At 37.5% G+C, this 10,537-nt stretch overlaps 1 protein-coding gene and 1 long non-coding RNA gene across 3 annotated transcripts; both read left to right on the top strand.

Moving 5' to 3' along the window:
• Positions 1-2,895: 2,895 nt before the first annotated feature.
• Positions 2,896-4,823, top strand: LOC103409725 (uncharacterized). The gene is made up of 2 exons (XR_011582399.1): positions 2,896-3,241; positions 4,565-4,823. It is a non-coding gene; the product is annotated as an uncharacterized lncRNA (long non-coding RNA).
• A 1,504-nt stretch (positions 4,824-6,327) lies between these two features.
• On the top strand, positions 6,328-10,367 carry LOC103409724 (ubiquitin-conjugating enzyme E2-23 kDa-like). Of its 2 annotated transcripts, none has more exons than XM_029103963.2 (7): positions 6,328-6,569; positions 8,005-8,077; positions 8,286-8,365; positions 8,672-8,786; positions 9,106-9,158; positions 9,356-9,484; positions 10,044-10,367. In XM_029103963.2, exons 2-7 carry the CDS (start codon positions 8,034-8,036, stop codon positions 10,172-10,174), a joined length of 552 nt encoding a protein of 183 aa, XP_028959796.2. In that variant the 5' UTR covers positions 6,328-6,569; positions 8,005-8,033; the 3' UTR covers positions 10,175-10,367. The 2 variants fall into 2 exon arrangements, with proteins under 2 accessions (XP_028959796.2, XP_070680227.1); XM_070824126.1 differs by lacking the exon at positions 6,328-6,569 and adding an exon at positions 7,351-7,548.
• The last annotated feature ends 170 nt before the right edge of the window (positions 10,368-10,537 follow it).

Below are 10,537 nucleotides of genomic sequence, written 5' to 3'. Positions count from 1 at the left end.
CAGATAAGGCAAGTGAAAATGATACCTTGCAGCATGTGGAGACAAGGTGCAGAAGGAACAAGCAGAGAAGAATACGGTCGGCACAGTCAACTCAGCAGAAGGAGTCCGAACTGAGGAACTCGAGAAGCTGTCACATCTGCCTGAAGAAACAAGCAGAGAAGAATGCAGCATGCACAGTCAACTCAGCAGAAAGAGTCTGAGATGAAGAACTCGAGAAGATGTCGCATCTGCCTGAGGACGATGAACTTGTTTTGACCCTCAAATTCTTGGGTCGGCTTACTAGGCGTTGTGGGCTGCACGTGCCGATTCACCACCCTTGAATCAAATCCTTAAAGATCAAGTCACCAACTGGAAGAAAAGCCCATCAATCTTGAAGATCATACCGTTGACCAAACTGCTCAGGTGTGAATTAGAAAGATTGAACAGAGCAACAAGTCGTCACCTTCACCTCGTGCCTGCTTGTCATGTGTTCAAGTCAACCTTCAAGGATCAAGCCCTAACGGCCCTTGAAGAAGTTTCCAACCAAATTCAAGATCAAGCCTCGACGGCCCTTGAGGAAATCACAAGTCCGATTCAAGATTAAGTGTCTACCACCCTTGAATCAAAACCTAGTTCAAGAAATAAGCTGTGGAAAATCAACAATTGGAGGAATCCAGAAAATCCTCCAACCCAGTTCAAGATCAAAGCTATGGAAAGTCAACAAGCGCAACAAAATACGTGCCGATTCATCCACTACCAAAGCCAAAGATCATCTACCACATGAAGCTCCTTGTGGCCCAATTTCAACCTTCAAGATCAAGCATCGACGGCCCTTGAAGAAATTTCAAACAACAATTCAAGATCGAGCCTCAACGGCCCTTGAAGAAATCTCAAGCCCAATTCAAGATCAAGCCTCAACGGCCCTTGGATCGACATCTACAGTAAGGGACTTCAAAACGCATCTCCTACACATGACAAGCACATGTATACGACGTGCCTTGAAGTGGGGGCATTTGTAGACATCGAAATTTCGGTAAATAAATGTTGACCGATAAATCAAAGTGTCAACGCTCATGTATTACATAAATTTTACACGTAGCGTGTGACTCAACGAAAATTGAAATGAGTTGGAAAAGTCATCAAATAGGACACGTGTCAACACCTGGCAGAAACGACTTATTTCATCTGGGATATTATATTCAAAATTAGGCCTTGGAAAATTCTATAAATACAAGCCCATTTCATTCATTTTGGAAAACCAATTCATATTACACCTTGAAGCTCTGAAGCTCTGAAACTCCGAAGCTCTCAAGCATCCAAGTTCCGGAAGAATCAAGAAAGCCTTCTTCGTTCTTCGTTCATCGTTCTTCCAAGATCAAGCCCCGGCGGCCCTTGGATCAACAATCATCCACCAATTCAAGATCAAGCCCCGACGGCCCTTGAAGAAAGTGTTCTTCGTTCATCGTTCTTCCAAGATCAAGCCCCGACGGCCCTTGAAGAAAGCACCATCGTTCATCATCCGTTCATCCAAGATCAAGCCCCAACGGCCCTTGGATCAACAACGTCGACAAATCCACACATCCAACCGTTCTGCAAGATCAAGCCCAAAAGCCCTTGGAGATCCGTTCATCACTGTTCTTCAAAGATCAAGCCCAAAAGCCCCTTTGAAGATCCACTCAAATCCACCTTCAAGATCAAGTCCACGGCCCTTGAAGAACGTTCATCCTTAGATCAAGCCCAACGGCCCTTTGGATCAATCACACATCCACAAATACACACCTTACGGAGATCGAATCAGAGGATCAAAATAGAGAGAGATTGTAACCCAAAACCATCAAAAATACAAATATTTGTTTGTGCACGTTTGTTCTTGTCTCTTTCGTTTCAGGAATTTTCCGTGTTCACATTTATTTTCTAGAATTTGTTAATTTTCTTGTTTGGTTAACCTAAAAGAACAATGGAATTGAATACGGAATTTATTATTTTTAAGCTCTCAATCATATAAATTTAGAAATGTCACCTATGTATATGGAATTTAAACTTGGGAATTGGAGGTCCCAAATTCCAAGTATTTTTCCACGTTAAAATTCTAAATTTCTATGTTTATGAATCCAAACAAGAGAATTCGTGCATGTCAATTTACAAATTCTGACTTTTATCTAAATTCCAAGTTTATTTCCCTCATCCAAACATAGCGTAAAAGTCCAGACAGTATTGGTGCAAATTCCTATTAAATGTATTACTACTACCACCACTACCTCTTTCAAATTTCACCGAAATTTCGTGAAAAACTTTCCTTATTGTAAGTGGGTACATGGGGTTATCTTTTTAAAGACAATTATATCACGAGAACAACATACATGACAAGAGTATGACAAAATTATGACTTTTCATATCAATATTATGACTACATGTATAAATTTATTTTCACATGACATTATATTATTAAATATAATATTCGATAACAATATTATGACTTCATAACCCCTAGACTACCTGTAAGTAAGAATAGGATTGGTTAACATTCGATAACACATCAAAATTACAATTTACTTTTGTTGTGTTCACGAACCTTAGTAAAAACAATTCTTATTTTAAAATCGTCTACCTAACATAAAATGACGCAGTTGAACATTTAATTACTTTTACGCCTTACATAACATGATTGGTGAAACTCACAATTAAAATTGACAGCAGTGGAACAATCACACCAAAATTAATTTTGGTGCCTAAATGTCGAAAAAAAAGGATTCCAAACACTACTCTAAATTTCTGACCATTAAATCAACTAAAATGAAGAAGATCAAACAACAAAAACTAACATCCAAAAAATATCTTCTTTTCTTTGAGTAAAAAGTAAAACACTTTTGTGCTTTGATGGGAGTATATAATAATTTAGAGACGTGGGCCCTATTTGCCTAGGCATGAGTTGGGCGGATCTGCATGGGTTACCGGTTGCTATCAATCGGGCTCAGCCTCTAACTCCAATAACCTGCGAATCCGACCCACATTTACCGCCACCGACCCGCATCTACCACCACCACTAGTTCCAATTCCATTTTCCTCCACTTTCTCTCACTCTCTGCTTACATGTTCTTCTCCTTCTTCTGGTCTCCAATTTCGGGTTCGCGATCCCAAATTGATTTGACCATTTTCGGAAATTTTCACGTTCTGTGTATGGAGAAGATGAGTGAGGTGGACCCCACGTTAGAAGTATTCTACGAGGAGAAGAAGCGGGTCCGGAACCCTTGGGTACCAGTTGGTAATTTCCCACTTCGATTCCTTCACTATTTTTCTGCAATTTGTTTTATATGATTGTTTCTGTTCAAACTTTGAGGTTTGATAGGAGTTGGGGTATGCATATGTGATCGTAAAGTTTCGCGCTTGTTTGAATTTTTGGTGGATTTGGGATTTTATAGAACTAATAATTTGGAAAAGCTTATTAATTTTTGGGATAATAAAATTTTGATGGAAGGGTATGCGTTAATTTATTATTAAATTTCGAAAGAGAATTATTATTAATTTTTCAAAAATCTCATTTTTCATTCCAAACTTTATATAAATAGAAAGAAAAATGCACTTATGAGGAGCGGAATGAGATTTTTGGAGTACTAATAACACTTCCCTTTCGAAATATATAAATTATATATTTCGAAATTTAATTTGAACTTCATTGCTCCAGCTGAGAGGCTAGTGGAAATTAGAGCTAATTCTTATCTGGGTTAGGTTAGCGGAAGTTAAAGTAGGAGCTACTTTAGTCTGGTTTTTCGAATTGTTGGCCATTTGGATAAAATATAGTTGTTTAGTTTAATTTCAATCTTCTCGCGTGAATTCTGTCTGCTGTATCCTGTATGTGAATTTGGAGAAGACTTCCGGCATTTTTCTAGGTATCCGGTGCAGTGGCAACGTCTTAGTTTGACATCGACGGTAATTGGTAAATATTACATTGTCTTCATTTGACAATGTGACATCGACGGTTATTTTGACATGATACCGTTCCCTTGTTAGGTGCTGTGTGCTGACCGAGTGAAGGTTAGCTATGAGACTGGCGTTTTTAGTGTAGTCGGAACTGGATGTTCAATCAGGTGTAGACCATTGTTTATCATACAAATGAGATATTATGGGAAATTTTAAGAGAATCCGAGAAGGGTGCCATGGAGAGATGCTACTTAGTTTGCGGGATTGAAGACACTCCGGTCCTAGAAATCTGTGGTAGTAGAGATGAATTAGAGCGGTGTGTATGCTGGATTTTATGGTGTGGGTAAAAGACTGAGATGCATTGGGATGTTAGGCTTTGGAGAAACCCTTCAGCTTGGGAAGACGATGAGTTGTAGTTAGGAAGTCCGGTTCAGAGTGTATTCTTAAGTTTCAGAGCTTTATGGATCGTCTTGTGTTTCCAGTTTTCCCTTGAACTTGATTTAAAAAGAGAGAAAAATGTTCTCTTTTGTGTAGGGTTTCAAGCAACAAACGAGTAATTGCGACATTTTGATAATTGAATGATGCCAATTTCGTGTGAAAGCTTTGATCTGCGTTGCTTTTGTTAGTTAAAATGAGATTCATTTTGGTTAGTTACTAAACTTTTCAGGGGCTATGTTGACTGCTGGCGTGCTCACCGCCGGCTTAATCAGTTTCAGGCAAGGCAATTCTCAGTTAGGCCAGAAGCTAATGAGAGCTCGTGTCGTCGTCCAGGGTGCCACAGTGGCTCTTATGGTTGGCAGTGCATACTACTACGGGGAGAATCCGTGGAAAAAATCGAGTTAAATCGTTTTCTTCTGTTATTTTCGTTCATTGTTGCAATTACATTGTTGTTTCATTCATGTTGAAGCGAAATTAGGTTTACGTGAGTTGCATAGCTTGCGCTAAATAAGCAACACACATGTGGCTGCTAGTACTAAATGATGTCAATGATTTAATCACGACTCGTTTGTCATGCGAGTGGTGTACGCATGTAGCACTGTTTGGGTTTCCGTCTATGATTCGTTTTTCAAGCTTAAGGGTAAGAGGAGAGGAGAGGAGAGGGGATGAGAGGATTTGAAACTAGTATATTAATTTAGTGGAAGGGAGAGTTCGAACTAGAGACACGAGTTGAAATGCAACACCTTATACACTAGGATATTGAACTCATGCAGTGGATGCTTGATGTAAACTTGAGGATGTGAAAACTTTTGGCAAATTGCATTTTCTTTCTTTCTTCAAACATGGATTAGGCTATCAGTTGATGGTTTTGCCACAACAGATTACCCTTTAGGTGGTCGAGAAGACTTATATAGGCATTTCAGCCTCCTCTGGTCACATCATGTGATTAACTAGCGTCAAGAGTTGAACCAAGATGTGCTATGTAGAATACGGGTCTCTAATTTGTTCAAAGCCACTAGGCCATCTTGTCGTGAATAAAGTAAAATCAATAATTGGTTTCATTCAATTATTTGATTAACTATGGAGTTATTTTATTAAAAAAATGGAAATGCACATCCCACTATTTTAACAAATTAAAATATTTTCAACAAAATAAAAAAAATTACAATATTTTCAACAAAAATTAATAATAGTTTTGATGCACAAAATCAGCGAGGACTTTGGTACAACAGAAAATGTTTAAGTTTGTGACCTTCGCTAGATTGCTCCGGTCACTAGTGTGGATAAGTATGTAAATGGATAGAGACAGGGAAGCAAACATAAGATGTACGTGAGTCACCCAGATTGGCTACTTTCCACAAAGTAGAGGAGTTCTCATTAATTGTGAAGGGTTTACACAAGTACATAGGTTCAAGCTCTCCTTTAGTGAGTATAAGTGAATGATTTAGTACAAATGACATTTTGAAATATTGTGAGAGAATGATCTCTATTTATAGAAGAGAGTTTCTAGTTTCATTTTGACATTGACACGTGTCATGTTATGATTAACTTCTGATGTTGACACGTGTCGCGCTATGATTGGCTTCTGATGTCAACGCGTGTCACGCTGTGATTGGCCTTCTGGTTGGAGTGAAACTCTTATGGGTCCTTGACGGTATAACGTTGACCGGTGTTCAGTAGTTTCGGGATTGATCAAGTATGGTACAAACAAATAGTAACATAGAGAATTAGTGATCAAAACGGTCCATATAAATAGAATGTTACGGTTCAATGAACAAGGAAAATAAATAAATAAATAAATAACGACAACAATATACCATAATTAGTTTTTGGGTTTACCATTATAATTGGTGATTAAATTTTACTCTGTAATTATCAATCAAATTTATATTTGCAACCACGAAATAAAATTTTAATTTGAGACCACCTCAAGTCTTGCTTGTAGTCAGAGAAACTAAAATACCTCTATGAGTCTTACCGATCTCTGAAAGCGAATGATAATCGTGACTTGTCTCTCTCTTGCTTGCCACGTAATAACACTATCATTTGAACACGTGCGTGTCGACATTCACCCCACCTCCAACTCTCTCTCCCTCTCTCACTCTCCACCTCCTCCCTCCACCCCTACCCGTAGTTTCTTCTCCAATTCCATATTTTCTCAAATTTCTGTTTGTTTCTCGGGAAAATCTTCAAGCGGACAAGAAAAGGGTCGCCCCGTTAAATAAGTAGCTCGTGTAAGATACCCACTTCCGATCCTCTCTCGCTATTTTATTTTTATTTTTCATTGACAATCTCAAGGAACAAAACTGTTTCTCTTTTCTTTGTATATGGTTTTCTGGGTAGGTCTTAGATCTTTAAAAGATTGCAGCTTTCTTTTAATTGTTAGAGTTCACAAACGCTTATGAAATAGATTCACAAAATCTTTTCAATTTTAATGAAATTTTTTGGTGAAATTTTTGGAGGGGGTTGTATGCGTCACTGGGTATGTCTAATAATTTGGAAAGAAGAAATTTTGGAATCCCATCATTGTTCAAAGTTTGTATCTTCATTATTCTGTGCAGAAAACAGTGGCATTGCATTTGTCTGATCATATTGTGATGGCCGAATTTTAAAATTTAATCTCCCCATGAGTGTGATCTTCCAAGATTTCCCATAAGTATGCTTGCATTAACAAACTTTCGGATGATAAAATATGTTAGGTTGGCAATGTAGTACATCAAATTGCAAGGAACCGAGCTTTTGGCTTTTTGTTTAGGGACTTACTATCCAAGTTGAGCTAGTCAGTTTGATGGTAGCTTGTTATGGTTGTGGTCCAACTTTGGGGGAGGCAAAGACCATTTTAAGGAGAGGTCTTAGTTTGTACTTCGGGGTGAGGTACAGGCAATGCATTTAGATTCTGCAATCTGATGTCATTGTCGTACTATGAGCTAATTTGGTGTTAGTATATGTAACAAAAAACTTGTTTAAATTACTTCAAAAAAGTGGTCTTTGAAGGCTTTCGACTCGGTGGTTTAGTTTTGTAGGTATGCTGTTAGTTCACAGGCAGTTGCTGTCTTGACAAGCTTTACCTATCATCTGGAAGATGGTCCTGTGACCCTTAAGTTGCACTTGTGGAAATCTGAGCTCTAATATCATTTTTGATTTTTCTACTTTGTCCTGTTGATTGGTACTGTTGAACTAACGCACGGAGACACTCTGTTAGTTTTAATTGAGGTGGCTTTCTTTCTGCTGCATCATCCAATGAGTATAAAAGTCTCTAACAAAACGCACTACTACATATATAGGCTGGTATGATTAATAATGTAACATAGGTCTGTTTCTTTGATGGTCATGGTTTGTGAAGAACAGTTCCCTGTTTAAGCAGACTTTTAACTTGTTTAGATTGTATCACTGATTTTGTTTATGTAATCTACATATATGTGTTTACCTTGATTTTGGACAACGATTAAAATCTCATGTTTTTGTTACTTCTGCTTCTACATCACCCTTTATTTTTGCGATTCTTGTTAATTTCTGGAAGGTCAGTGTACCCTTTTTCTTGTATATTAGACTGTTTTAGTTTCAACCATTATACAATATATCTAGCTAACCCACCAGACCCTATGGTTATTTAATTTCTTTGAATTTTATTTCCTTGAAAAGTTGATTACTTTAGTATTCTTGTGACAGGTTTGGGAATTTAATTTTAATAAGCTAAGATGTCTTCTCCAAGCAAGCGGAGAGAGATGGATGTCATGAAGTTGTAAGTTGTTTGTTACTATAATACCTCTAACCTTAGCATTCTGTGTTTCTTAAGGTTGGATTTCTCCCTTTGGTTTACCAAATGGGTATCTACAGTCTCTTTGGTAGATGTAGAATCAGGTTGCTAACTTCATCTCTGGTATGATATAAAGGTTTGGAACACTATTTCTAATGCTTTTGTTTTCCTTTCTTTTCTCAATGATTTTCAGGATGATGAGTGACTATAATGTGGAGACAATAAACGATGGGCTAAATGAATTCAATGTGGAATTCAATGGTCCAAAAGAAAGTAATGTCTGACACCCCTGCTTATACGCCTTCATTGCATAGAATTTCATATGTGTTTATATGTGGGGGCATTAGGCACGTTTAACTGAATTTGGTATCAGACCTGTCTTTGTAACGATCACTCAACTTTGGAAAATTTTTCATCTTTGTTTTCCTTGTGGTAACTTTATTGCAGTTTACTCTTAGATCAGAAATGCGTTTGCTTCTTATATTTCCACTAGGCTTTTTATCAGCTGAGGCTCTTGGCGTTGTTTTATATGTCATTCTTTTGGTAAACTATAGTCTATGTGTGATGATGTGGTTGCAGGCCTTTATGAAGGCGGGGTTTGGAAAATCCGTGTTGAGCTTCCAGATGCTTATCCATATAAATCTCCATCTATTGGCTTCATGAACAAGATTTTCCACCCAAATGTTGATGAGCTGTGAGTATTCTTCAGTTTTAGGATCAATTTCACCTCACGTTTCATCCAATTTAATTATTCTCTAGGAACTTTTAATTATTGCTACCAGTGGCACGCCGGCAGATTGGGTCTAAAAAAGGCGGAAGTATAAGTTTGTTTAGAAATTTGATGCTGTAATACTGCTGTTGATTATCAAATGTTTGAATAAGTCTCTGGTTTTGAAAACATAGTTTCTAATTTATTTCTTTTGCAGGCAGCAGGACTTTGAGTAATTGTTTATTGGTTATTAACTTGTATGTACTGACAGTTTTTTTTTTTTTTTGTTGGTCCATAATTGCAGATCTGGTTCTGTCTGCTTAGATGTAATTAACCAATCATGGAGTCCAATGTTTGGTAATTATCATCCCATTTTAGTAAAAATTCTGACCCTTGTTTTCCAATACACTGCTGAAATGTTGGTTTTGTGTCATTATACTCTCTTCCATGAGCCGGTGATGTTTCGCAGTTCTATTCTGTTTCATTTTTCTTTTTCCTTTCTTCATTTGGTTTTTCTTGGATTTCTCATATGGTGATGTTTCTTCTTGATGCAGACCTTTTAAACGTTTTTGAAGTTTTCCTTCCACAACTGTTGCTTTATCCAAATCCTTCAGATCCACTCAATGGTGATGCAGCATCATTGATGATGAAGGACCGAAAACTCTACGATCAGAAGGTCAAAGGTAAAACTTCATCTGCAATTAATATACCTTCCTTTCAGTAATATGCTTAAACTAATAAAAAACAATGCCTAAATTTTTGAAACCTCACCACAAACTCTCTCACAAATAACATAGGGATATTAGGAGATGGACCTTCCAAAGATGAGCGTATGTGTGAAAAGAGCTCTTGATTGTAATTAGATAGTTCCATACCCTCCCTACTTTTTCTTGGTTCCTTTGACCGTGTCTGGGGTTGGAATCCCAATATCATCTCGTAGCTGTGAGTGACTTCTGCAAGATGGTCCATGGACCATGACTTCACTAATTACTAGTCTATCTCCGGTGCCTTGTTCATTGCTTTCGGATTGATACTTGCTTACAAGATTCCACTGAATTTTCATAGTAAGTTAGTTCCTTCAGCTTCGAAGATGTTACACGGAGTATTTTTAGAACTTAGAAGCTATTCTTCCTTGGTTGCTCACACAGCATAAGCTAGCAAGAAAATCTTCTATATTCTCGCGGGATTTTTATCATGTAAAGTTTTCTGTTTACATTTTTCCAATGTGATTTGTGGACACAGAGTACTGTGAGCGATATGCAAAGAAGGAGCACATTACCAATACAACACCAGACGAGGAGAGCGATGAGAACATTAGCGATGAGGAAAGCAATTCAAGCGACGATGATATTGCTGGACATGCAGACCCATAGTGAACTGCAGGTGCAGAGGGGAAACATTATAATCCCCCATTACTCGCTTACGATTTGAATTATGTTTACTACCTAAATTTGTACGACCAGATTAAAATTTCTTGTAAAAATTATGAATTTCGTCGAATAATCTGCTTCTGTTGTTGGTTACTGAACTATTTTAATGTTATGAAGAAGCACATTGAATGATGAACATGTAGAAATGATCCAGACACAACTATTTTTTTGTGTTTCTTTCAAATTCCTTGAGATGCATATAGACAAACAAAAGCATGCCAAGCAAAATGTATAGCGTTTGTTTTGGTCGAAAAATAATATTTGAGTTACTCCGGGGACAAGTTAAGTAACGTTGTCTATGATGAA

This window comes from Malus domestica, chromosome 06 (genome assembly GCF_042453785.1).
Source record: "Malus domestica chromosome 06, GDT2T_hap1".
Classification (NCBI taxonomy): domain Eukaryota; kingdom Viridiplantae; phylum Streptophyta; class Magnoliopsida; order Rosales; family Rosaceae; genus Malus; species Malus domestica.
The sequence above is the reverse complement of the archived record's forward strand: the minus strand, read 5'-3'. Positions and strand labels throughout refer to the sequence as shown.

Excerpts from the sequence above, each read along its gene's own strand:
- LOC103409724 (XM_029103963.2), top strand. The coding sequence starts at position 8,034 with ATGTCTTCTCCAAGCAAGCGGAGAGAGATGGATGTCATGAAGTT. Across the intron at positions 9,159-9,355 it reads ATCATGGAGTCCAATGTTTG|ACCTTTTAAACGTTTTTGAA; the intron begins GTAATTATCATC and ends TTCTTGATGCAG. Across the intron at positions 9,485-10,043 it reads CTACGATCAGAAGGTCAAAG|AGTACTGTGAGCGATATGCA; the intron begins GTAAAACTTCAT and ends TTGTGGACACAG.